The 27,405-nt window shown below is 43.8% G+C and overlaps 2 protein-coding genes across 6 annotated transcripts in view; one reads left to right on the plus strand and one right to left on the minus strand.

Moving 5' to 3' along the window:
• Positions 1–27,405, plus strand: part of UBAC2 (UBA domain containing 2) — a 174,937-nt gene that overhangs the window by 80,466 nt on the left and 67,066 nt on the right. The gene's annotated exons all lie outside the window — the stretch shown is intronic.
• On the minus strand, positions 6,551–23,327 carry GPR183 (G protein-coupled receptor 183). 3 transcript variants are annotated; one of them, XM_021065848.1, is made up of 3 exons: positions 20,392–20,470; positions 9,379–9,479; positions 6,551–8,441 (listed from the first exon to the last, which is right to left on the minus strand). In XM_021065848.1, the coding sequence occupies exon 3, from the start codon at positions 8,409–8,411 to the stop codon at positions 7,341–7,343; it is 1,071 nt and encodes a 356-aa protein (XP_020921507.1). In that variant the 5' UTR covers positions 8,412–8,441; positions 9,379–9,479; positions 20,392–20,470; the 3' UTR covers positions 6,551–7,340. The 3 variants fall into 3 exon arrangements, with proteins under 3 accessions (XP_020921507.1, XP_013836083.2, XP_020921508.1); XM_013980629.2 differs by lacking the exon at positions 9,379–9,479 and having other exon boundaries at positions 20,392–23,327; XM_021065849.1 differs by lacking the exons at positions 9,379–9,479; positions 20,392–20,470 and adding an exon at positions 11,426–13,086.

Here is a 27,405-nt window from a genome sequence, read left to right on the forward strand (position 1 = left end):
GCGGTTCCTGCCTAAGAGTGGCTTGCAGTTCCCTGGAGGAGACAGGACCTCTGAAGAGCCCAGCGCTGTCAACAGTGAGCAGCAATGTCGTACACGTGCAAATAAAGAAAAGGGGAGGGCGTAACCGTTTGGAAGCAAGATAAACTGTTGAAAAATAAAAGAAAATTGTGTATTTTCCCACGTACACGACCCTCTCACACAGTTTCTTCTCTGACAACTCCTGTGTTGCAGAGCTTTCTCTAAGTTTGGATACATGTTATCAGGGAAAAGTTAAATAAATGTAGTCGTCTGTTGCTTCTTTGTATGTGGAACAAGAGGGGAGGCTGGCGGCAGTCCTAGTCCATTCTCAATAGAAAACTTTCTTTTCGGAAAAGAAATCTTGACTAATTTAAATGTCATTCCAGTTTCCAACCTAATACATTTTCCAGGATTAACAGTTCAGTACCAAACATACCGTAGTCGTTGATTGCTGTCTAATCTATCATCCTTGAATGGTGCTAGTCCTATAGTATCCTCAGCTAATATTTGGTGATCTGTAGTCGACATATTTTTTGAGCGTTATCTACATGGAAGGTGCTGTGCTCAGAGACGCCCGGAGTCGCAGTCAGTCAGTCTCTGCCCAGTGGCGCTTATGTTTCAGTTGAGGGGTGTAAGAGTGATGCACATGAAATAAGAGACCCAAGGCAGTGTGATGATTGGTACAGAGCATACCTATTATCTAGCACTGTTATTTCACTGCTAAGACCACTGCAATCTAGAAAAGGCTGAAAGACTGGACAGAGGCTGACATAGCCAACATGTAGTCAAACCAGAACCAGGCCACAGGTTTCCAGGCCAGTGTTTTTGGTTTTTTTCCCCTCTTCCTTTGTTGCAAGATAATATTTGTCTAAAGTGAAAACTATGTGGCATAGGCTGTAAAAAGCAAAATAAGCTGAGGAAAGGGAAGCCGGGTGGCTTTGAGTAGTCAAAGGAGAATGAGAGGGAGAGGCGCCATTGGAACGGGAGAGGCAGGGGTCAGTGGCAGAGGCAGAATGACCCCACCGCGAGAAGCAAATGTCTGTTATGTTCATGGCTCAGATGAAACCCACTAGACTGTCTTGAAAGGTGCCTATTGGGCAGTGGAGGGAAATGAGGTTGCAGGGGCTTGAAAGTGTGGGAGAGGAACTTGGACTTCACGTGGTAGACGGTGGGGAACTGCTCTCAGTCCGGGAGCGTGAAATGACAGAATGAAAGTGGGATTAAGGAAGATGGTTTGTTTCCTGGGAGAACTGCACAGTGCGTGCATTTCTCTTATCTTACACTCAGGGTATTGGTCAGTTTCATTCTAAATAGATTAAACCCTGATTTAATCAGAAGGCTGGCAAGTGTTGTAGTCACAAAATGACCCTGAAATCTGAGTGGCTGAATACGTAGACACATTCTTTGTGTGTGCTGCTTGGCCACCACAGGTGGATGGGGCTGGAGGTGGGGAATTCTCCATTTACTCATTCAAGGACCCAGGCTGACACAGATCCCACCATCGAGAGCCTCGCAGGTCACTGTGGCGGGAGAGACTCACAGTAGGGAGTATTCCTCCCTGCAACCCAAAGCTCTAGCCTGGAAGTATCACTTTTGTCCCCAACCCATTGGCTAGGAGTAGTCACGTGTGTCCCCAGAGGGAAGTTGAGGCTATTCAGTGATCAGTAAAGTGTCTCTTCCAAAGTTCTCTAAGGACCTGGGACACATAATTCTTCTTGTTTAAGAGAGATAACATAGTGATTCAGAGTCACGGGAGTTCCCCGTAGTGGCTCAGCAGAAACAAATCTGACAAATATTCATGAGGATGCGGGTTCGATTCCTGCCCTTGCTCAGTGAGTTGAGGATCCGGTGTTGCCATGAGCTGTGGTGTAGGTTGCAGACACGGCTCGTGTCTTGTGTTGCTGTGGCTGTGGTGTAGGCTGGCAGCTACAGCTCCGACTCAGCCCCTAGCCTGGGAACCTCCATATGCCTCAGGTATGGCCCTAAAAAGCCAAAAAAAAAAGGGGGGGGGGTAACAGACCCTGGAGCAGGACTGCCAGAGTCTAGAGCCTGTCTCCCTCCACTTATTAGCTGTGTGACTTTGGGGAAGTTACTTTACTTCTCTGGGGCATAATTTCTCATCTGTAGAAACCATGATAGTAATAGGACAAGCCTCACAGAATTATTTCAAGGCTTGAATATGCATAAAGTGCGTAGAGCATTATGCCATGTAATTGTTAGCAGTTACTTATCATTGCTGTTGTTAGCATTAATCTGCTGGCTTCCACTTTAGCGTCCGAAAGGAAGGCTCAAGTTTCTGACTCCGGTTGAGGGGACCAGTGAGAAAGAAGTGGTAGTAGTTCAGGTGTGCGATGCCAGCCAGTCTGGACCAGGATGATGATGTTGTGCAAAAAGAAAAGATGGCAAGACTGCGTGCAAGAGGAGAAACCAAGCAGGGCTCGGGGCCAAAAGCGGTGGAGGAGAGTGGTGGTCAGGTGTGGGCGACTGAGAGAATGGAGTTTGGGTTTGCAGAGAAATGACACGGCCCCAGCAGGGAAGGAAGAGGAGCTGAAATTCTGAGACGGTGATGGGAGGTGTCCGAGGCACAGGCCGCCTCCGCAAGGGGAGGAATGGAGCCATCTCTTGGTGAGCATATTTCTGTAAGCGGGGACGTGCTCTTACCAAGAGTCAGGCTGCAGGCACCGGGGTCGGAGGGTTTGGATTGAATTCCTGCGCCGCCTCTCCACATGGCCTGGCACTCCAGTGTCCTCTTGGGCGAAATGGAAGTAATAGTTATACCCACCTCTTCAGGTGATTAGGATTAAGTGAGAACGTGGCTGTCAGGTGGGGGGAAAAGTGGCATGTAGTAAATGTCCATACTTGTTCCTTCTTAGCAAATTGAGCTTTTAGTTGAATAGAAATTTGAGGATTATCTTTTAAGTGATCAGCTCTTCCGAGTTTAACGTAAAACAAACTTCCAGTGGCAGTGGCTCCCACGCGCGTATTTAGTCCTCCCTGGATGTAGGAGGGTGGGCCGGGTTGTCACCCGATTAGCTTTTCATTTTGTCATCCTTACCTGAATAGTCAATGAGCAAATGTTTTTAGCTTTTCAAAGAATAGCAAATTACAGTGGGCTAAGAATGACCCAAATAGGCCATTTGAAAGGCTAATTTAAGATCAATGCTTCCTCTTTTAAAATTGCCCGGTACTTTTTACTGGTTGGTGGGAGTCACTGCCCCTGCCTCTTGAAATGTGAAATTGGTTTCAAGCAGAACATGTTTCTCAGTCTAGATTTAAATTGGCTTCTTGGGTGATTCATTCTGCTCTTTAACATGTCGAGTTTAAATTGAGTCCTGTAGGGTCCCTGCTTTCAGTTACACAATTACATATTCTCCAGCATATATCATTAAGCATTTAGAGTGTTTCTGTTCATTTCACTGAGAAATGAAGAACTTGCAGATATTTCAGTAGGGCTTTAGTATTTTGTTGGTAACATTACAAAACAGTGCTGTTCAATTAGATGGATGGTTGAGAGCTTTCTGCGGTCCAGGCGCAGTACCAGGTGCTGGGTATATAACCTCCAACATCCTCATTCTCATGAACTCCCAGCCCAGCTGAGTTCAGAATCTACCTGCTGTTGCTTTTTTGTCCTATTTAAGGGTTAGCTGGTCTACCTATAATGAAACAAGCCTTCTAATACCTTTTTCAGGGTCTGTGTTACTCAGTTGTCTTTCTCATGGCTCGGATGTAAAGTTAGGGTTATGTTCCTGATGCTGCCTCTAATTTGCCAGGTGCTTTTTCTGAATTTAGGTTTCTTATTAAAGTGTGGGTGATACAGTTTGCTCATCCTATTTCACAGGATTGTGAAAAGGAAGACATTATATAATGCATGGATTATTTTGTGGATTATTGCACTTTTTATACATGCCTGATGTAATTTTTTTTTTTTTTTCTCTTTAGGCTGCACCTGCACCATATCGAAGTTCCCAGGCTAGGGGTGGAATTGGAGCTACAGCTGCTGACCTACACCACAGCCACAGCAACACCGGGTCTGAGCTGCGTTTGCAACCTACAGTGAAGCTCACGGCAACTCCAGATCCTTAACCCACTGAGCCAAGCCAGGGATGGAACCTGAGTCCTCAGGGATACTAGTCAGATTTGTTTCCGCTGAGCCACAACGGGGACTCCTAGTCTATACTCTTTATTCTAGATTATCACTGAAGAGTCTGTTTCTATACTAATTCAAACTAAATAGCTTTGAGAGTTTTTTAAATTAACCAAATGATCCTTTTAGGAATAAAAATAAAATTATGAAAGACTTAAATATGGTTAGCTGACATTTAACTGTCAGCTTTCCTATATGAGTTTTTCTAGCTCCCTATTATCATAGTGATTAATAATGTATCTTCTGATGGATTTAGAAAGTAATTGTAGGTTGTGATTTTCAAATAATGTATTATATGTAAGGCCACCTCCTTTTTTCTGTAACAGAATACAAAAATTATACAGCATTGTCCCTATTCTCCAAGTTTACCTACTCCTGAGGGAGATGCACGGGAAATAAACCTAAAGCCAACCACTAATACAGAACAATGGGAGGGTGCCCTACGGCCATGTGTGACCAGCTGACTTTACGAATGAAATAGGCAATAAGGGCCTTTGGAAGGAGGGTGAAGAACTGAGTTTGACTAGAGCACAGACCCTTTTTTAAGACATTAGTTGAAGGTAGGTTTAAAGTTTTACCTTTTTTGACAGTATGGCTACTGATAATTGGGTAAAATCCTTTATATGAACTTGCGATACAATGGAAGGAGGAGGCAGAAAACTAATCAGAAAAAAGCATGTGTTATTCCTTTGTCAGGTGTCATAGATATTTACTTTCTTGTTTGAAGGGTCTTCAAACGAGTGAACACAGTGAGGACTCTCTCATCTGCTCAGAAACAGCGTGATGTCTCACACACACCGAGTCAGTGCTGGAACGTACTCATAAAACTAATGTGCCATAGATATGCTCTGAAATTCAGGAAGCTTTGTTTCTGGATTTCCTTTAGTAACTTTCACAATGGTTTCTCTTTTGCGATAACTCAAATGACTACATAAGTGTCACTCTGCATAATTTTTTTTAATTAAAATTTTTTTTTTTTTTAATTTTAGGGCTGTACCCCCAGCATAGGGAGGTTCCCAGGCTAGGGGTCAAATCACAGCTACTGCTGCCAGCCTGCATCACAGCCACAGCAACACCAGATCATTAACCCACGGAGCAAGGCCAGGGCTCAAACCCGCATCCTCATGGATACTTAGTCAGGCTTGTTTCCACTGAGCCACAACGGGAACTCCAAAATTTAGTGTTTTGCCATTTTTTTTCTCCTTCACTTAGGAAGGTTTATAGATAGGGTGAAGGGAAGGCCCTAAGTTCCTAACTTTCATCCATGTGGTCTCATCTGTCTCCATAAGGTGTTACAAAGACCAGTGCCTACTTTTGACAATGGCTTTAAGTTCAAGTAGCTGTCTTTGAAATTAACAACATACAGATCTGAAAGCACTCAGTAAATTGTGTTGAATCCACCATTAAGATTAATTTTCTTGGAGTTCCCATCGTGGCTCAGCGGAAACGAATCCGATGAGGAACCATGAGGTTGTGGGTTTGATCCCTGGCCTCACTCAGTAGGTTAAGGATCTGGCGTTGCCGTGAGCTGTTGTGTAGGTTGCAGACACGGCTCGGATCTGGCGTTGCTGTGGCTGTGGTGTAGGCCAGCAGCTGTAGCTCCAATTTGACCCTTAGCCTGGGAACTTCCATATGCCACGGGTGCAGGCCTAAAAAGCAAAAAAGAAAAAAAATTTTTTTTAGTTTAAAAAATATTAATTTTCTTACAGGGTAAAAGTTGAAAATGAGTAAGATAAGAAATAGTTATAGGATCAGAAACCTAATAAAAATGTTAATTATAACTCATGATACATTTTATTTCATTATGTTCCATTATCAAAATTGGTATCATTGTCAACATTGATACTATATTGGGGTAATTTGGGGATTCAGTAAAACAAATTCGAGCTGACAGATGGGTGATTATACTTGCAGAGGTTATATAAGGTATTTATCTGAGCAAATTATAATATTATAAAGAATCCTGGGGTTTCTGAAGTTTATGAGTTTGCACGGTACTCCCTGTCTGTCTTAGGCAGGCAACAACTGTACCCCCGCTGCTCATCCTCCCTGTCCTTTCTGGTGACCCAAACCACTGACGTATAGATATTGCCAACCTCTGAATAAAGAAGAAACAATACCCTAGGGACCCCAGAAAAGACAAGCTTATTTGTATTTTTTATTCTCAAGAGAAGTTTAGCAGGTGGACTCTCCTTCCACATGAAGCCCTTGTCATATTCTTGAGCCATGGCCCTTAAATGCTGTGCTGGCTGTTTGGGAAGAGTTCAGTGCTTTCATCGCCTTTGTCACATCATCATATAACGTTGCTACCCAGATCTGTCTACTGCCACTTATAATCTCCCTGAAACTTCTGCTGAGAGTTGACAGCATTGAAAGACATACTCATAATTTTGTAGCATCCTGCTCTTTATTCCAAAAGAGTTCTTAGAAACAAAATTCTATGACTCAGAACAAAACAAGACTGTTATTATTGAGGAGATAAAGTCTAAGATTTAAAGAACTAGAAATTGAAGAAATGGTATCCCCCTCCCAAAAAAAAAAAAAAAAAAGAAAAAAGAAAGATGTTACAATATTAACATTTCTACATTGGCAATATACAGTTTTTAACAGTCTTTCTTCTGCTTCTTTTCTTTTTTTTCTTTTTATGGCTGCACCCATGGCATGTGGCAGTTCCCAGGCCAGGGACTGAATGTTAGCCACAGCTGCCACCCAAGCCACAGCAACACCAGATCCTTTAACCCCCTGCATCAGGCCAGGGGTCAAACCTGCACTTCCACAGGGACCCGAGCCACTGCAGTCAGATTCTTAACCCACTGCGCCATGGCGGGAACTCCAACAGTCTTTTTTTCTTTTGCCAAATTAATGGTGGGAAATATTAATGATTAAATTTTTCATTAAAACCAAACTAGTCTTTTTTCGCTGAGAGTTATTCACATACTCTCCCTTTGGTGTAGGACTTCATTTACGAATTAGAACTTTGCTTAATGTTGTTCTCCTAAGTGTGAAAAATACATAAATACCGTTTTACTTCCAAGTTGGAGGTGAGAAATGGTACCGAGTGAAAGGAATGGAACCGAATCCTCACTGGAAGTGGAACAACTGTTTTGCTTTATGAGAAAAGTCCTGCAAAGTTCCTCACATAGTTTATTTTGCTGTAAATCCAAGATTTGATTCCTCTTTACTTTCCATTTAAAGCCTTCGAATGGATCATCATTTGCGTTTCCGTCATTTCACGGGAGTTTTCTTCAGGGGCTGACTTCACAGCACTAGAAATTGACACGCTGACTTGACGTTTCAGCATCTTCATGACCTTCCTCTTGTACCCTTTACACGCAAAGAAGTATATGAAAGGGTCCATGCAGCAGTTGAAGTTCATCAGGCACACCGTGATGTGCAGAGCTATCTGGAATGAATGTCTTTCACTACATTCCAGAAGATTAGGAAAATGAAGCTTCTTAATCATGTGCTGGATAATGGCAACGTGGTAAGGTGTGAAACAGACAACAAACACAACAATTATGAAAATGATTGTGTTGAGAGCCTTTTTGTTTACACCGGATTTCTCGGTTAGCGGGTTTTGTTTGGCCGTTTTGAAGAGTTTGCAGCAGATCTGAGAGTAGCAGATGAGGATGATTAAGAGCGGAAGTACATACCCTATGAAACAGGCCCCAAGCAGAATCCAGGGGAGGGATTGTGTTTCCTCAAAGTTTGGATACTCCATGCACGTAGTCCTTTTAGCCTCCTGCTTTGACATGGGTTTTATGAGCAGAGGGAGTGTTTGAGCAAATACAAGAATCCAGACGCATATGCAGATGCACTTTGCATGTTCAATTCTTTTTATCTTGTTGTACCGCAGGGGGTGCACCACAGCAAAGAACCGGTCAATACTCAGGCAGGTCATGAAGTTCACGCCTGCGTATGTGTTGATATAAAACACGAGAGCAGTTATCCTGCACAAGGCCTCGCCAATTCTCCAGTCAAAGCCCAGCGCATAGTAGGCTATCCGTGTAGGCAGAGCAGTGGTAAACAGTATATCCGAAATCACCAAGTTGGTTGAATATAGAGTGGTAGAGTTTATTTTTTTCCTGTTTTGAATAATGACAGTCAGGGCCAACAAGTTTCCCAGGAGCCCGATTATGAAGACGATGCTGTAATGCAGAGGCATGAGGATCCTGGCTGTGTCATGGTGGGCGTAGAGGTCACAGTCACTTTCCTGAGGAGCTTGCGAGGGGGTCGTGAAATTGTCCATTTTTATATCCGTCGGCAGTGTTCAGGGTCTCTAGGAAAAACCGGGAAGGTTGCATTTAATGAAAAGCATATTTAACTAAAAGCAATGTAACTGCCTCCTCTAGAGCTAATTTCCAAAATTTCAAGATTTATATAATTTTTAAAAATCTGTGGTATGTAGTTACATACTATGGAGTAACAGGAAGAACAGAGAGTAAAATTTACAGTTTTACTCTCACAATTTGGCAATTTGGGCAAAGCTCTGGCAAAGAAAATAGAAGCATCAAAACAGGGCAAATATATTTTTGTGACTAGAGGGGATGCACTAGCTTTCTGGGGCAGAAATTTCCCCTTCCTTTTTCTGAATCATTATCTGGTTTATAGTAAAATCACATATAACAACCCACATTTCAGACAGGACGGGCGTAAAACTTCACTTTTATTCGCCTTTAAGTTGAATATCAGTTGGACTTTTTTTTTTTTTTTCCCTCCAAATGTGTATCACTGCCAGGAAATGAAATCAGTCACACATTTATGTAGTGAAATATGAATTTACCACAGTGATCTGATTTGTGTTAACCCCAAGATTATGAGAAATAAGCTAAGGCCTTTGTTAGGAACTGAAAGTTGGTTTTTTTTAAAAAAAAAAAAAAAAAGAACGAACGAAAGAAAAGGTGATGACCATGACAACCACGACAAAAACAAAAAAGAAGAAAAAAAAACAAAGACAAACTTAAGTGCTTCAAGGGGAAAATTTTCAAATTAAGTTCAAACTCTGTCGTTCTGCAGATAGCCCAGTGATGCCTGCGGTGTACCTCCCTACACACGCGTATAGTAGCAACCATTACGCGTGCGGTATTTTGTGTTCTGCTTTATTCACTTAACGTGTTCATGGGTCAGTGTGATGTGCTTGTCATCTCTGTGGATTCTCTGGAGACGTCTGAAAGGTACTCTGCGGTTTCCACCGTGTGAATGCGTAACTTGCTTACCTACTGTTTGTTCTTGTTACGAATAATGTCCAAGCTGAAATTTCACATCCTCAGTTGAAAAGTGGAAAAACCTCCCTGTATGAGGCTGAACTTTGGTAAAACTAAGGAAAAGCAGAACAATAAATTCTGTGGGGTTATTTTTAGAAGAAAAATAATTTTCTCATAGGTCTGACTCTAGGCACTCATCTCATATGAGAGTCCCCCACGTAGAGGGAAAACGTCAATGTATCTGTTGATACCGATACTGTATATTAAAAAGCACTATCTAATAGCTTTATCAAAGCACCGACTACCCATCCGCCTCCCTGACCGCCGCATTAAATGAATTGGATCTCTGCTAACGTAGTTCTGACAGTCTGAAATCAGTGATGTCCACAGACAAGAGTAATTGTCGGAGGATTGCACTGATATCATAGGTGTGCACTTCCTACGGTAGGTTAGTCCTGAAAATACAAATACGACCGACCGGAAGCAAAAGGGAGCAAAAAAGGAAGTAGATCCAAGAGAAGACAGGAAAAGAGACTGGGGACAAGCACACGGTGAGGGTGGTAGGTAGAAAACACAAAATAAGAGGGGAGGAGTGTTCACAACAAATTGAGCCCATCTCTTAAAAGATGGAGATGGTCAGTTTGGATTTTTAAAAATCCAGCTGTAATTCTGCTTAGAAGAGAGAGAAGTCAGAGTGCTTCAGAAAGGTTGAAAATAAAGGCATGGGAAAACACATACCAGGCAAACCCCCCCGGTGGAAAACTAGAGTAACAGTATTAACATCAGGAAAAAATAGAATTCAAGGCACAGTCAATAGGGATAAAAAAAAAATGTCACAAGTTGAAAAAAAAAAAAACCTCGTGTGGTTCACCAAGGACATAAAAATAATCATGAATTGTGCATGTTACAGCAAAATTTGACAGAATTTAAAGGCGAAGTGGACAAGTCCACAAAAATAATGGGAGATTTTAACGCACTTTCATTAAAATACGACAAAGAAGATTTACCCAGCATGACTTAAAATCGAAAAGAATTTGTGCTTGAGGCACATGAGCATTTTTTGCAAATTTAGCCATGTACTAGTCATCAGAGCTATCTCAGACGTCTCAGAAAATCATTAGCTGGCAGCTCACATTTTTTTTTTTGTGAGTATAGTGCAGCTAAATTAGAAATAATAAAAAGACAGAGGATACATTTGGAATCTAAAAGTGTACATTTCTTAGGAACTCATGGATTAAGAAATCACAGTGCACATTTTGAAGTGCTTTAGAACTAAATGACAAAAATAACTAAAACAAACCAAAACAAAACCCTGTGGAACGCAGCTAAGAATTAACCCGAGATAGATGCAAAACCTTGAATGCATTTTTATTTTTAATTGAAATAAATAAGTTAAATATTCAGCTCCAGAAGCTAGAAAAGAACTCACTTTGCCCAACGGAAAAAATAATAATGAAAATAATTGCAGGTATTAATGAAGTAGAAAAGAAACCAAAAAAATAAAACCCAATAAGTGTGGAGTTTATATTTTGTGTGGGGGAAAAAAAAATGGAATGATTCTTGAAAGGGAAATCGTGGGAATTGCAGTGGTGGAATAAAAATAGCAAAAATCTTTCTCCAGTTAGTTGGGAAAGGCTTCATGTGAGAAGTAACTTTTTAAGAACTGAGACTGGACTCGAGGGAAGAGGTGGAAATTCCAGGCACAGGTCACAGCTTCAGAACAGGCATTAAGAGCTGCCTTTGTTTTTCTAATTTCTGTTTAAAAAATTTTTTTTCGGACAATCTCAATGTATATACAATGCATATACTGTATTCTGAGGCCTCCTCCCATACAGGTTCATGAGAAGTGCCTGTGACGCACTTGGTGGGGAGAGACACACTGTGTGTGGAGTCTGCTCATCCTCCGCATGAACAGCGGTTCTTGCGGAGATGAGGAAACGTGTGAACCGGAGAAGAATGTGCCATTGCCCGCCTGCTGGAGGTGCAGCCCCGTCTGCCTCCCTGAACGAAACGCAGCGTCTGCCAGAGCCAGCAATGCCCACGGTTTCAGAACACTCACCGTAAGGGAAAGATGTCTGGCCCAGTGTTCATTTTAAAAGTGAAAATTTGCTGCCGAATCAAATGCCCGGTGTCGGGGCTGGTTAGGCATGCCGCGGTGTGGCCGCAGAGTGGAGACCTGGGCAGCCGCTGAACATGGCCGTGTAGACAAGCGCCTGCTTTCTGACAGGGAAGCGTGTTAAGGAAGGAAGGCAGATGGCACAACTGACCCTTCAGGGGAGAAAAAGCTGCTGTACACACACCTGCGTGGACGTATAGGCCACAACATAATTTTGTACGAGTAATCTTAGAGTCTCATTCATATATTCGGCAGTTTAACGCCAGGCCTGAGTTAACCATGAGATGAGTAACTAGGTAAAGGATTTTTCTCAATCTGAGGAAATCTATTTTAAATTCAGTTCTTTCGCCAAAGCCCTGTCGTCTGACATTCCCTCCAGAGCCGGCCCCTCCGTGCTCGCCAGGCAGCTTTGCGCCTTCCTTCTTGCTCGGAGCCTGCCTTCAGTTCTGTCTGCAGGAACTGTCACAGCTCCCCTGGGAGCTGAGTGTTGCCGTCACCTACCCACGCTCCACGCGAGAGGACCGCTGCCAGAGAAGGTAAAGGCCATCCGGAACCTTCTCTCTGCCCACCTGGCTCCAAGCCCCCACTCTGTCCAGTGTTCACCCGGGCAGCCGCTTCCCACCACCCTTCAGGAATGGAGACGTCGTGGTTTCAGGGTGGCTGGGCTCTGGGCCGGCCTCACCTGTGCACAGGGCAGCCGGGGGCTCCGAGGCAGGAGAGGAGCCTCCGAGAGGACAGCGGGGCTTCCGCTCCAGGACAGGTGCCTTCCCGAGTGGGAGGCCAGGCCTGGGGACGCTGCGTCATAGAGCGTCTTCCCTGCGGGAGGGACCGTCCAGGGGCCTGTTACTGCCCGCCCTCGGGCCGCTCAGCCAGAGAGAGGCGCTTGCACAACCTGGATGTGTCACTGAGCTGACCCAATGAGCTCAGGTGAAGGGGGCTCTGGGCTGTTCTGAAACAGGTGCATTCGGATGTTTAGTCACCTCTGAAGGTTGGGTCCATCCATCAGGATCTCTGCTCTGTTTCCTTTGGTGTTGCGTATCCTCTGTTGTTAATGCTCTAGTTTTAGTACATTCTGTCTTTTCCAGATGGAGAGAAAAATTCTTTCACCTGCTTGACTTTTATCCTGTTCTTTCATCAGCCAATCCCAATTTATTATCTTCCCTGAGAAATACTATTTCATACCTTCCTTTAAGCATTTTAGGATTCAAGATACCTTTCCTGAACCTTGCCTTACTCCATTCTTTTCTTATTATAGTTGATGTACAGTGGGCTGTCAATTTCTGCTGTGCAGCAAAGTGACCCAGCTCGCTCGTGCTCTCCCTCTCACACACACACTCTCTCTCTCTCTGTGTCTCTCTGTCTCTCTCTCTCTCTATATATATATATACATACACACACATTTCTATCACAAGTGATTGGGTGTAGTTCCCTGTGCTATACAGCAAGACCTCTTTGCTCTCTTATTCCATTCTTTTATTCAGCCAAAATTGTTTTTAGGCTTTCCTGCCCTGGTGCAGTGGGCTAAGAATCTGACTGCAGGGGAGTTCCCGTCGTGGCGCAGTGGTTAACGAATCCGACTAGGAACCAGGAGGTCTCGGGTTCGATCCCTGGCCTGGCTCAGTGGGTTAATGATCCGGCGTTGCCGTGAGCTGTGGTGTAGGTCACAGACGCGGCTCGGATCCCACGTTGCTCTGGCATAGGCCAGCGGCTACAGCTCCGATTAGACCCCTAGCCTGGGAACCTCCATATGCCGCGGGATCGGCCCAATGAAACAGCAAAAAGACAAAAAAAAGAATCTGACTGCAGCGGATTCAGTTGCACTTGCTGCAGAGGCATGGGTCTGATCCCCAGTCTGGGAACTTCCATAGGCCGCGAGTGTGGCCATAAAAATTAAAAAAAAAAAATTTTTTTTTAGTCCGTTCTCCATATGCTAAATCTTGGAAATACAGAAGTGATACCTTTTAATGTCCCAGGACCTAAAACTGGCACAGGTATGCTGTTGGGAATGTGCTGCTGTTCACTGAATGACGTATTAGCTCAGCATTCTCTGCTGTGTTTCTTCTCACAGACCCCCTGGTTCTGCTGGCATTACGCGGCTCCTTTATCAACCTCTGGATTGCAAATTCCTCTTTTAACTTTTGTTTGTTAGTTTTTTAAGCCTTGCCCGTGATGCGTGGAAGTTCCCGGGCTAGGGATCAAACTTGTGCCACAGCAGTAACCAGAACCACAGCAGTGACAACCCCAGATCCTTAACCCACTGAGCCACCAGGGGACTCTTAACTATTTTTAATCTTTCTGCGTTGAGTCATAGCTAAATCCTTCCTTTCTTTATCTGACTATTTTAGACTATATTTTAACTGCGTTCCATTTTCATAATCATTAGCAGCATCTGACCTATTGTTTGGGATAGATATGCTGAGTTGTACTTGAAAGTAGTATGGTGCATCATTTTATGGCTTAGAGAAAAGCACAAAGAAGTTTCAGTTTTTTTCCTAAGAGTACCTATACCTGTAGTTTGAATTTCTTCATAATGCTTTCTAATGAACCGACACGCAGTGTGCCTCAGCACACCTTAGTGCCTCCCAGCTGAGGGACAAGGATGAGGGTGGTGACCTTTGCCCTGAGGACACAGATAGGACCTGAGCTGCAGGCAGTGTGGGTCCTTGTTCAGGTTCCCCTCAAGGAACACCTCCTCCTGAACTAGGCGACGGCCACCGTGGTGGCCATCTGTGCCCGTTCTCTTGCTGTTTTCGTTAATAAGTGAAGGAGGCGCTCTCGGTTTTGTGGTTTTGTCTCGGTCATGCGGTGCTGGTCCTTTTAGTTTTACTGTTACCTAACGTGTAAATCAGCAGGTTCTTCCACAGCACAATATCCTCCAAAGTATTTTCACTGATGTCTCTGGAAGTGGGCCTCTATGTAGTTTTCTCGAGAGTTGATTTCATTACTAGTAGAGCAGCTTGTGTTTCTTAAGATACTATCGTCTCGTTTTTGCATAACCGGACATGTTGACATGAACTGTCAAGTACTTTCTGGCCACGGAAAGGAAAAAATAAAAGGCCCTCCCCAAACTCATTTATTAGAACTTAAGAAAACTTAAATGTAAGTTTCAGCCAATTTGTGCTCTGGAGCTATTTACCCTGGATGCCAACATGGAGGCATTTGCGGTTTTTCATAGGGAACTTATGTATACTTTCTGCAGTCCTCAATTACTTGTTTGAATATTTATTTTCTTAGCTCTTATTTGTGGCAGAAACAATAAAATTTTATTATATTCAAAGGTTTAGTAAAACACTAGAATACCAGCTTTTGGCATTTAGCTTTAAGATTCCTGAAGTGTCACCTTTGCCCCTAATATTTGTTCACTTAATAATCATCCACATTTAAAACAAGAAGGGGTTGAACTTCTAGTAATTTTGTTTAAATGCAGGCGTTAGTAGTGAATCAAGTGGGTCATGCTGAAATGATCATTAGTGAAGGTGACTTGTCTGTGCGGTGAAGTCTGCACAGGCCCGTGTTTACACCTGGAGATAATATGACTCATGGTGCCCACAGTGGCGTACGCACCAAAGAGGAAGCTCCAGGGGCACGCTCCCCCAAAGGCCAGAGGATGGACGTGCAGGTACCAGTCGCATGTGTCTGTTGTTAAATGATGAAGACTTATGACATCGTTTGGTGTGATTCTCTGATTTCTGTTGATACACTGTCCTTTGGGTGTTTTGTTGATGAGAGGTAAGATTGAGGGCTATTTCTGGTTAGGGGGAATAAAGTCACTGGGAAAGGAGGGGGCCATGGAAGGCTCAGGGCTCGGTGGAGTCCCAAGGATTCGGTCTCCTGAGGAAACAGGTGGATCAGGGCAGCAGGCTGAGGCTGTCCAGTGCCCCTGAGGCAAAAGAAAGAAATCATTGCTTCTTCCTCCGGTTTCTTAGTATTATAAGTATTTTTTCAGTTACTTCAAAAAGCCCCCTTGTTCTTGAAGCTGAGCAAACTGGGACATCTGAGTTTGATCCACTGTCACACACGCCAGGGCCTAGCACTCAACCAGTGATGTTTCTCACCTACTTTTAAATTAACTGAACGATTGCCACCTGAGCAGTCATGTGTCCCACGGCCTGCAGAATAGGCAGGTGCAAACCCTTCATTCCTGACTGTGGAAAGAGCTCAAGGCACAGACAGGCTGTGACCAGCACAGGCCTAGCCTCCCGTCACCTCCTTGGCAAGGTCAGATCATCCCTCTAGCATGCTGCTGCTCAACTGCGGGGACAGTCAGGACACACCCAGCTAACCTAGAAATCTTTCTACACTAGCAGGTGTTTTGTTTCTTTTTCCCCAACCAGCTTTGAGTCCTAAATTGATAGCTGTGTCCAAGATTTTGTTTTTGTTTTGTGTTTGGAGGATACATAGGGAACATTGCCCAGAATGGTGACACACTGACAGCTGCCTACACTTTCTCCGCCGGAACCTCACATGTGCCCGGGTGTTTGTGTTAGGAGTCCAGCTGTCTGGTCAGTCTGTCTGAGGGCACCTCTCTGCCCTGCCTCCTGGGGAGCGCGCTTTCTCTGGCTGGGGGAAGGGTGACCCTCCTGCTGACCCCGTGACCCAGTCCTGACCACCTCCCAGCAGGTCTGCCCAGGGTCATATATAGGACAGTGCACGGGGACCTTCTGCAAGACAGAAACAAAGCAGAAAAGTGTTGGCCAGTCTGCACTTTGCTGCTGTGGTGTCCTGGACCCAGTGGGCACTCGGAGACATGTCACTTTCTGTAAACAGGTGCACTGGAAGTGATGGGCAAGTGAAAGGTGCCTGACCTGTGTGTTATGGAGTCACACACCCACTTGGACATTTGAGGTGTTACATGGTCCAGGTATTTTTCTTTCACCTTTCTCTGGTCATTTATTCCTTGTGTGGCTTTTGTCACCTTCATTACTGACCAGGATGGTGCAAAAGTTATCAGAGATGAAGACAAAGGAGCTGGTAGCTCCCAGGACTTGAAATAGATGGCATAATACTTAGAAACTGTAAGGAAAAAGGAGTTCCCATCGTGGCGCAGTGGTTAACAAATCTGATTAGGAACCATGAGGTTGCGGGTTTGATCCCTGGCCTTGCTCAGTGGGTTAAGGATCTGGTGTTGCCGTGAGCTGTGGTGTAGGTTGCAGACGCGGCTCAGATCCCATGTTGCTGTGGCTGATGGTGTAGGCTGGCGGCTACAGCTCTGATTAGACCCCTTGCCTGGGAACCTCCATATGCTGCAGGAGCGGCCTTAGAAATGACGGGAAAAAAAAAAAAAGAAGAGACTGTAAGAAAAAACAATCTCACCACAGTATGATTCCAGTGTAAAGAAGACAAATAACGTGTCTCCTTGTGACATCATGTGACCTGTGGGTAGGCTAACCTGCTGCATAATATATAAGGACTCCTTAGAATGAGGGACTGAGTCCGTATATTTATCCTCTGAATCCAGAGTGTTTCTAGAACTAACATGTACTCTTCGTCCTTAAAGTTCAAGGGAATTTGAAATTTAGGGTTTTGTCTGTTACCTCATAGAATTAGAAACATTAAGTATCCTCATTTTATAGATGAACAGAAGTCCAGGGAAATTAGGTCATTTGCTCAGGGTCCTCCCTCCAGACAGGTGCCAGGCCAGGGGCCACGAAGTCCCTGGGACTCCGTGTGCTCCCTCACCCGCCACCTCCTGCCAGTCCTGCCAGGCCCACTTCCTGGGCCTTCAGCCCCCTGGCCCTTGGCCTGTCCCCTGTACCGGGCACTTCTGTCTGTCCTGTTTGTGTGCTGCTCCCCCCAAGCCACCCTCACCCATCGCTGCAGCTGCAGCCCTCCCCAGGCCCTCCCAGTGTGCCCAGTGGACCCAGGGAAACTGAAAGCTGGCTGTCGTGACACACTGTTTCCTCCGCGAGGGGCTCTGCTTCCCTCTTCTGCGGGAGCGCTGGAGGCTCCCCTCTCGCGGTGCCCTGCCCCGGCCCTGCTGGGCGGCTTGCAGGCTCTGACCCCCCTCCTCTCTAGTGCCTTCTTTCCTTCAGAATCTGCTGCTCCTAGAAGCGTCCCGGTTTTATCTTCTCCTGCTCCCTCGACAGCACCTCCCCTGCCGTGCTGAAAGGCAGGGTGGGGTGTCCTGCGCGGCCCCGCAGCTCTGCAATAGCATCTGTACTGTCGATTTTTCTTTCCTGTTTCCCAGTAGCCTATGCAGCCCCGTGAGTGGGGACTGTGTGGTAAACTCCGTCTATCTCCAGCTGCCCCCACTGGAAGCTCAGTAACTACCCATTAACCAAGAGCAGAATTGCAGCTCTCTTGATCCTCAATCATAGGTTCCTTATTAGACCATAGGAAACATTAGATTAATAAAAGCAACCAGTGTTATTCAGCACAGACCGTGTCCCAGGCACTACCCCGGGCGCTCTGCGTGTATTCACTCTCTGAAGCTCACAAAACTTTCACGGATCCATTTCCAGTGCTGACCCTGAGGCACCAGCACTTACGAGCCTGCCCTCAGACATAGCTGTTAAGGGTCAGGATTCAATCCAGGCAGTTTAGCAACAGAAATCACACTTCATGTAATATATTTTATCCCTAGCTCATATTTCCACCACGGTCTGACATTTATTGGTAGGAAACGAGTAAGACAGGAAGGCATCTCAAAACTTGTAACACGTACCAACTCACACACCTGTCTGAACCAGAGAGAAGAGGAGGAAAATACGTTGGTATGAACGAGGAATGCATTAATTTATAGCATATTTTAAAGTCACTAAAGTTTTATAAGTGAATTTCGATTTTGCTACTTGTAACAATATTTCTGTAAGACAGTTTGGATTGAAATTTCCATTGAAAGAAGATGATACATTCCTAGGATACTTTTATCTGTTAATTTATTTTTACACTGCTTTTTAAATATTCACAGATATTTACCAAAGTATTTTTATTCTTCTCTTGGGGTTGGAGATACCACAAGGATCTTTGTCACCTCTGTAGTATTCAGGGGGTTTTCACCAGTGTTATTTCATCTTGCATGGAAGCCCTGTATTTTACAAACCTCTTGGGAGGTGAGGCGCTCTGTGGGCTGGAGGGTACCACACACCCTCAGGACATAGACAACCAGGGCCTTTTAACAGCTCTAGCAGCCCCTTTGCTGGAGCAGGGAGAAAACTACCCCTAGTAAACTCCCTAACTGGTGATGAACTCTTTTTTTAAAATGTAAACTTCTTAAGGATGATGGCTTTATCTCATATACATTTTATCCCATTGAGTGTTTCAGAACTGGCCGGCAACAGACATGCAGTAAATGCCTATAGAAGGCATAAACAAATTAAAGCCATAGTTAATCTTCATTCCATTAAATGACTGGTCAAGTTACTGAAAAGCTCTCAGAAGCCAATTGAGAGTGATTTGTGAAAGGAGTCCCCACCACCAGCAGCACATGAGAGGTGGCATTGTGAGGCTGCTTTGCGGAGCAGGGTGCTCTGCAGAGCCGCGCGTCCAAAGGTACGCTGAACCCCCCAAGAGAAGACATGCACTGACATGCTAGTAAACGCGAAGTCCGGACAGCAAGCATAGACGCGGTCATATGTAAAATATTCCCTGAAGATCTGCAAGTCAGTCCAAGAAAAATAAGTCCCACAGAAACAAGAGGGCAGGGGCACTTTGCCTGTTGGATTGGTCCTTCCCTTGCCTGTTGGTTTAATGGGCAGAGCGAGGAGAGAGCAGTGACAGCAGGCAGTTTTCCAGCACTTGCTATGACAGCCAGTGTTCTAAGCCCTGGGCGGTAGGATGACTCCCCTTTGCACAAATGAAGCAGTTGAAGCCCAAGAAGTAACTCGTCCAGGGTCACACAGCTGGGAAATAACGGAGCCCAAATTCAAGCCTGACTTCAGAGCCCAGGCTCTTCTTACCCAGTACCCTACAGTGTGCCTCAAGTGAGGCCTCCCCGCCAAAAACCCCCAAACACACCCTCCTGTAGAGGAAGTCTCTGCACAGCCTCTGTTTTACCAAGACTTTGTATTACCTTCATTCCTATCCTGGACATAACCAGTGACAGTTCACTGCATATAATTCATTGTTTTGTGACACACAGAAGTTTTTGGGCACACAGAAGTTCTAGGGAAAATATGGTGATATGGTTAGCCCTACTGATCATTAAATAAATATAAAACAAAGATATTCTTTTTTCTCTTATTAGATTAATAGTTTATATTTAGAATTAAGATGCTCATGTTGACTGAGAAGCGGTTGAAGCCCAGACTGTCACTGATGGGAGGGTAAATAGATGAAAGGTTTCTGTAAACTGAAAAGTATCAATTTATATCTAAATTTAAAAAAATGTATCTGTACCCTTTGCTCCAAGAACTCTACCTCTGGGATTCTCTCCTGAGAAATAATAGAACGTATCAAAGTATAGAAGTAGTAGAAGTGTGGCAAAGACTTTTATGTACAGAGATACATGGTCAAATAGTAAAATGTACTAACTCTTGTTTTAAATTGTGCTGAATAACTTAAAAATTATTTTAAAATAACTTTGTTCCTTTTAAAATAACTCCGTTTTAAAATAACTTTGTTCCTTTCCCTTGATATTTAAAGTATCCTGAAATGCCGGCATTGTTTGATGATTAATACTGGATACTGTTTTTTCTGTAACTGCAAGTTCATGCAGAAGTACAAAGTAAGCTCTGTTTTTTGTCAGATATTTCTGGCATGATCCATTGCTTTCACCCAACTTAATATCAACTTACTAGAATTGCTCTTCACCAGAGAGTCTCTATATTTACTATATTAGTGACATAATTTCTGTTAGAAACGTTTCTAGTTTTTGTTGAACAAATTCTTTACTATCTTAAACCTTAGGCTTTCAGGCTTTTTCTTAACTCACAAGACTTTGCTGAAAAAGCAAAATATCTGGTACTTACCTCTCGGTGCCTTGTTGGGGCCTCTGTGTGGTAGCCGTCAGTATTCACCCAAACTGAAGTAGGTTAACCTTTGGCATGTTGTTTTAAGAGAGATTATGCAGACATCCTTTTATGGTGGTGGCTTTTTTTTTTTTTTGTCACCCTGTGACTGAGCATAGTAATGATCAGTTAGCCTCATGTGTGCATGTGCACTTTTTTTTAAATGGGAAGTGAAAATTTTCTGTTAGTGATTTTTTTTTTAAAGAGTTATCCAAAACCCCCTTGGAATTTATGAATTGTTGATATCTATGGAACTTTATAAATTTTTCTGTAAAGATGTAAGTATTAAAAAAATTCTTTGGGAGAGACTGAAATAATAAACCTTAACCAGGAAAAAAAAAAGAGAATCATAGTTACTGATGCTTTCGTACCCATATTACGTGTAAAGTTTGAATTTTAAAATGTTTTAAGGGAAAAATGTCAATTTTGACAGTTCTGTCTGCCTGGAAACTTGGCCCAAGGAGTAGTTTACTCATTCTGTATCTTATCAACAGCTTGTGAGGAAGAAATAGAAGTTTCTGTGGTGAGTGGAAGAAAGATGCTCTTTTGCATAAGTACAATGATTAGTTGGTGTTTTCAGGCAAGAGACCAACCGACTGACTCCATGCCTGTTGAAGGGAGCATCTTATGATTAGAATTGCCTCTTGTGCACAAGGTGAAGCAGTCCTGCCCTGTTCGCCTTAGAGTTTTCATTGACACAGTTTAAACCAACAATGTCATGTCACTATCAAAGTGCGGTTGATTTGCAGGCTGAATTAATGGAAATACAGTGCTCAGAATAGGAGAGAAGGCCTTTCCCAGTAGCTCAGGGGGCTGCATCTTACAAGATGACCCAGAGCATCATGCCTGGGTGGCGAGGGGTCTTGATCGGGTGTTAGGAGAAATGATAGAATAAACTGAGCACGTCTGGGCTCAATGGAGACGTCACACGTATCCTTGTGCATTGGGAAGCTCTCAGGGAAAAGGGTTTAGGTTGCATGTATCAATCTCCCTAACCCCAGAGAGGAGAAGGAAGGCCGGTGAGACGAGGTTACAGGAGATAGCTTTCAAATCAAAATATGAAAGTAGTTCCCAAGAGTTGGGATCATAAAAAAATGACATAGGCTGTCTCTTATTTAGGTGCTTGCATAAACCAGATGACTGCTTTGAGGGATGATGTAGAGAGAATTGAATCATTTGGTAGGAGTTTGTAACTCTGTGACCTCAGAGGCCCTTCCACTCCAGGATTCTGTGAAAGTGACCGAGCACCGTTAGCCTCTCAGTGGTGGTGTTCCATTGGGAAGCTTGGTACGTTCTCAGAAGCTCCGAAGTCCTGAAGATCTATGGAGAAACCTTGTCAAACAGATGAGCAGCAACTTACCCAAATTCCTTGGGCCTCTACCCCACTGCCTCTAAAATAAAAGTATTGAAGTATTGATCACCAAGATTGTCCAAAAATTCTACAAGAGGGAAATGTAGAGATTTTATGATTTGGTGGATCATTATGATAAAATCTTCTAGAATTAGTTCCTTTCAAACTCGGAATGAAGAATCCTTGAAAAAGACACTGTTGAGAAGTTTTTTAGTTTGTTGAAAAGTCATCCTGGTGGGGGATTTGGTTTTTAATTTTCAAAATAGTTTTTATTAAGCAAACATTGTTATATCACGAACCCAACTAGGTAAAGTAAATGTTCTAGCAAACTAGATCTCCCCTTTTTTTGGTATTAGAGTCATCAAGTGTATAAAAAAGAAGTGGTGGGATAATTTGTCTTCTGAGATGCTGCTGGTGTTTAGTGTGAGATAATTTCATGAGTTCACAAACCTCATTTTTGTTGTTGTTGAAAGTTACCAGGATTCCTTTAGTGGTGCTATACAAGTGGAGTCAACGTCCTTTTCTGTAGAAAAGATAAAATGGACATTTGTGACCTGGACCGTTTCTGTGATTATATTTGTTGTGAGTGTATAGTAGACACTCAAGAAATATTAGTGACTTTAGTTGAAGGAATAAATGAATTCTTTGGAACCTGTGTTCCTCTTTTCTCTATCTCAGCCCTAAATGCTTAAGCCAGGTAGGGCTTTCAAAAGTCAGCTGTTCACAATACAAAAAGGTCAGACTGAGATACTGTTGACAGTATAAAGGACAAATGTTGTCATAAAATAAGGAAAAGAAAAAAACGGGTCACTGACTAATAACATTCAGTGTGTATAGAAATAGCAATGGAAATTTTCTGCAAAACAACCTATATAACCATGGTCTGAAATACGGGCTTTTGTATTATGGGTAGATGTGGTTTAGTATTTAGTCATCGTTTAAAACTACACAGTGATGAATAACTTCTAAGGAATTTTGCAGCTTCTTCTCTTAGTACATGAGGTGTGAGCTGTGGTCATTAAAACTCCTATTGTTATTTCTTAGTTTACGTTGACATGTAACCTCAAGCAAGGACTCTGCTTCAGATTCTTTATACTTTATTGCTAAATGTAAATAGAAGAACGTCTATAAATTAAGTACCTAAAGATACGTTCTATAATGTGAAACTCAAGTGCAACCAAAATAGAATTTTGCTACCAAGAGACCAATAGGTCGTACTTTGAGTGTATGTATGAAACTGTTGTTTTAACATCATTAAAAATAATAAAGCAAGAAAGGGGTATTTTTTTTTTAAAGCAAAAGACAGATTCTGCTGTATGGTTTTGCCATTTTAAAGAGAAGTTTATTTAGCAACTCTTCATTGAGCAGTTACCCTGTGCCAGACATGGCTCTAGAGGATAGAGATAGAGCAGCACACTGACAGAGATCCCTGTCCTTGTGGAATTTCCATTCTGGCCATGGAGTCATTAGTAAAATTAGGCGGTTATGGGTGCCATGAGGAAAGGAAATAGAAAATGCAAAGTGGGGTGGGGCTGTGAGGTGGGCAGGGGCTGCAGTTTGGAACGAGGCAGTCAGGGAGGGCCTCCCAGAGAAGGCTCCGTTGGAGTGGAGATGGGAAGGGTGTGAGGAAGGGAGTGACGCACTTACCTGTGGGAGGATGGCCTGGAGAGAGAAAGCAGGTGCGCGTGCCTGGTCCCCCCGGAGGGAGATGCGCTCTGGTCCCAGGTGGCTGGAGCAGCAAGAGCCGGCGGGGGGGGCGGGGGGCACGTGGGGCCTGTAGGTCTTTGTCATGACTTCGGCTTTTCCTCTAGGGTAGGGGGTCCCCGGAGGATTTTAAGCCCGGAGTGATTAACTGGTTTTTTTTAAAGTACAGTTGATTTACAATGTTGTGCTCGTTTCTGGTTAACAGCAGAGCAGTTCGGCTCTCTATGTACATGTATGTGTATGTAGATGGATGTATGCGCATGTGTGTACACTTATATATACGTATTCTTTTCCATATTCTTTTCCGTAATGGTAACTTGTACTTTTTAATGAAAAGAATGCACAGCTGCGTCATAACTATATTCGAGTTTAGATGAATTTAATTGAAAAGAAAAACAAATTTTTGTGTGTGTGTGTAGTATTTGTACGACAGTTTAAATAAGTCCATTCATTACAGTAGCTTTGTTATTTTTTTTTAATCCGATACCTCGTGAGGGTTGATTCTGTGTAAGGTCTGCATGAGGCACTAGGGAGATGGAATACTAACTAGAACGTGGTGCTTCCTCATAAAATCAGTAATCTCACAGGAGATTTTTTTTTTTTTTTTTTTTTTTGTCGTCTGTTTAGGGCCACACCTCTGGCATATGGAGGTTCCGAGGCTAGGGGTCAAATTGGAGCTGCAGCCACCGGCCTACACCACATATACAGCAACTCGGGATCCGAGCCGCATCTGCGACCTACACCACAGCTCACGGCAACGCTGGATCCTTAACCCACTGAGCAAAGCCAGGGGTCAGACTCGAATGCTCATGGATACCCATCAGGTTCTTAACCCGCTGAGCCACAACAGAAACTCCTCAAGGGAGATTTTAAAAACCCTGTGCGGGGCCAGAGAAGGGAAGCCTTCCAGCCCCATTGCTGTGCCGTCTGCAGACCTCGGCTATCCTGTCCCCGCCGTCTCCTTCCAAGACCATGAGGGGCTGCATCTTACCAGTCTTTGTGTCCCCAGCTCTGACCAGTGCCTGGCACTTAGGTATCCACTGGCTGGGGCTGAGCCGTCTGATCAGGATATTTGTATCTGAATATAACCTTATTTTGGAAGGTCCTGGCATACGTTTGAACTGAACTTGAGTTTTTCAAAATAAGTCTTAATTAAAAAAAAAAAGAAAAACTATTCTCTATTCAAACTAAAGCAATTTTAATAGAACGTCCCTTTCCAGAAACAATAATAAAGGAAACAAGGCATTTTGTAAACTTGGTCCTGAACAAGTCACAGTAAAAAATAAGTGTACACTTAACTTCCACCACCTCCAAACAGAGGCTGCTTTCTGTTCCTCAGCCTTGGAAGCAAGGTGGACAACAGTCCGTAAGCACCTTGGGGCAGGGGTGCCAAAACCAAGCTCAAGCAGTTGAACATGGACACCTTTTCAAAGAACTTGGGGGAACCTGACCAAAGGATCCAAATCCTATTTTCAATAGCCGTGCAAAGGTGCAGTGGCTCCTCCCAAGTAGCGGGGCCTCCGGGGCCAGGCCCAGCCCGGCGCTCCCCTTGTTGTGCTCCCCTTGTTACACCCCCACGCAAACCCTGCTCCTGCTGCAGGACACTTTTTCTTCTTAGAGCTTCAGTGTCCCGGGAACTCCTCGTGTGAATGAGGTGAGCACAGACTCCACCTGGGGTTTTTTTGTTTTTTGTTTTTGTCTTTTTAGGGCCACACCTACAGCCTATGGACGCTCCCAGGCTAGGGATCCATTCGGAGCTACAGCTGCCGGCCTGCACCACAGCCACAGCAGTGGAGGATCTGATCCACATCGGTGACCCACACCACAGCTCACGGCAACGCCAGATCCTCAACCCACTGAGCGAGGCCAGGGAACAAACCTGTGGCCTCATGGTTACTAGTCTGATTCGTTTCCACTGCACCACAACAGGAACTCCGCTCCACGTGGTTTTTTAAGGCTTGGAGTCAAAGTTATTTTCTTGAACGACTAGGAAGAATCCTGTGCCAAATGGCCTGTCTCTAGTTTGTTCTAATTCCTCATCACGCATTTGTAGCCCTAAGACCACTGACCTTTGCTGTGTCGTCATGATCACATGTAATGTCCATCCTAACTTATGATTCATGTTCTGTGGCTGGAATCGGTTCCTGTATTTAACAGTAATACTTACACATAAAACAATCCACTCTTACAACCTATGTGGTCACAAAACATTAATGGTCTTCTGTAGGCCAAGCAGATGCTGTCAGCCGTAATTGTCGTGTATCAGATCCACAGTGAGAATCCCCAAGATCAACAAAATTTGCACAATGCAAACAATAACTTAAAATACACACACACACGTGTACACACGCTCTCACAGCCACATCTTACAGAGCTGTGCTTGGGGAAACTCCATTGTTGAGTGCCACAGGACATACTTTGCTAAGCTGTTGCTCATCAGGTATTTTTGTTTGAAAAATATATCACAGTAGAGCACCACTGTTTATTGGATGAGCAGAAAAGAAAGATATGCTTGCTTTTTCTTTTCTTTTTTTTTTTTTTTTACTTTTTAGGTCTGCAGGTATAGCATGTGGAAGTTCCAGGCTAGGGGTTGAATCAGAGCTGCAGCTGCCGGCCTATGCCACAGCCACAGCAATGCCAGATCCGAGCTGCACTTGCAACCTACACCATATCACACAGCAATGCCAGATCCTTAACCCAGTGATCGAGGCCAGGGATCAGACCCAGGTCCTTATGGATACTAGTTGGATTTGTAATCCACTGACTAAGCCACAATAGGAACTCCCAGATATGCTTATGATAATCAGAAAATTTGAAGATCTTTCAAGTTGCATAAAATGGACCTGCAGAAACGTTTAAGGATGTAAAGTTGGAGCTGAAAGGTGGTATCAAACCAGCTGCAAAAAGTGGATCATCCCTTGAGCTCAAACCTGGTACCCAGATGTACAAGAAAGCTTCAGGACACAGAGTTTGTTGGCCCTGTCCCATATCGTCACATAATCTAACATGTGTGAATTTCACAAAAGATTCATGCTGTTCTGCTAGTGTCATATTAAGGATTTGCTCATATTTTTTTTTTTTTTTTGCCTTTTCTAGGGCCGCACCCGTAGTATATGGAGGTTCCCAGGCTAGGGGTCTAATCGGAGCTGTAGATGCTGGCCTACGCCAGAGCCACAACAGCTCGGGATCCGAGCCGCATCTGCAACCTACACCACAACCCACGGCAAGACTGGATCCTTAACCCATTGCGCAAGACCAGGGATCGAACCCGCAACCTCATGGTTCCTAGTCAGATTCATTAACCACTGAGCCACGACGGGAACTCCCAGGATTTGCTCATACTTCTTTTTAAACATTTTTAAAATTAAAGTATAGTTGATTTGCAATCTTGTGCCCATTTCTGCTATACAGCAAAGTGACCCAGTCATACATATATATACACATTCCTTTTCTTATATTATCTTCCATCACGTTCTATCCCTAGAGACTAGATAGAGTTCCCTGTGTTATACAGTAAGACCTCATTGCTTATCCATTCTAAATGTAGTCGTTTAATCTTCATAACCTTTTAAGAGGTGCTCAGATACTATTCCGACTTGTCAGAGGGTAAAGAGGCCTTGTCCTCCTTCATTCAGAGGAACCTGGAGAATAGGTGCTGTAAGTGCTGAGGAGTGAAGCTGACTTTCTGAAATACAAGCCTCACTCTGATTAAAAACAACCATGGAGTTCCCTGGTGGCCTAGTGGTTAGGGATTCAGCATTGTCACTGCTGTGGCTTGGATTAGATCCCTGGCCCAGGAACTTTTGCATGCTGTGGGTGCAGCCAAAAAAAAAAAAAGAAGAAGAAGAAGAAGTTGTTAATGTCTCCGCCTCTCATAATGACCGACTGTATTCTTGGTTCGTTTGTTTGTTTTGGCCCCG

This window comes from Sus scrofa, chromosome 11 (genome assembly GCF_000003025.6).
Source record: "Sus scrofa isolate TJ Tabasco breed Duroc chromosome 11, Sscrofa11.1, whole genome shotgun sequence".
In the NCBI taxonomy this organism is placed as follows: domain Eukaryota; kingdom Metazoa; phylum Chordata; class Mammalia; order Artiodactyla; family Suidae; genus Sus; species Sus scrofa.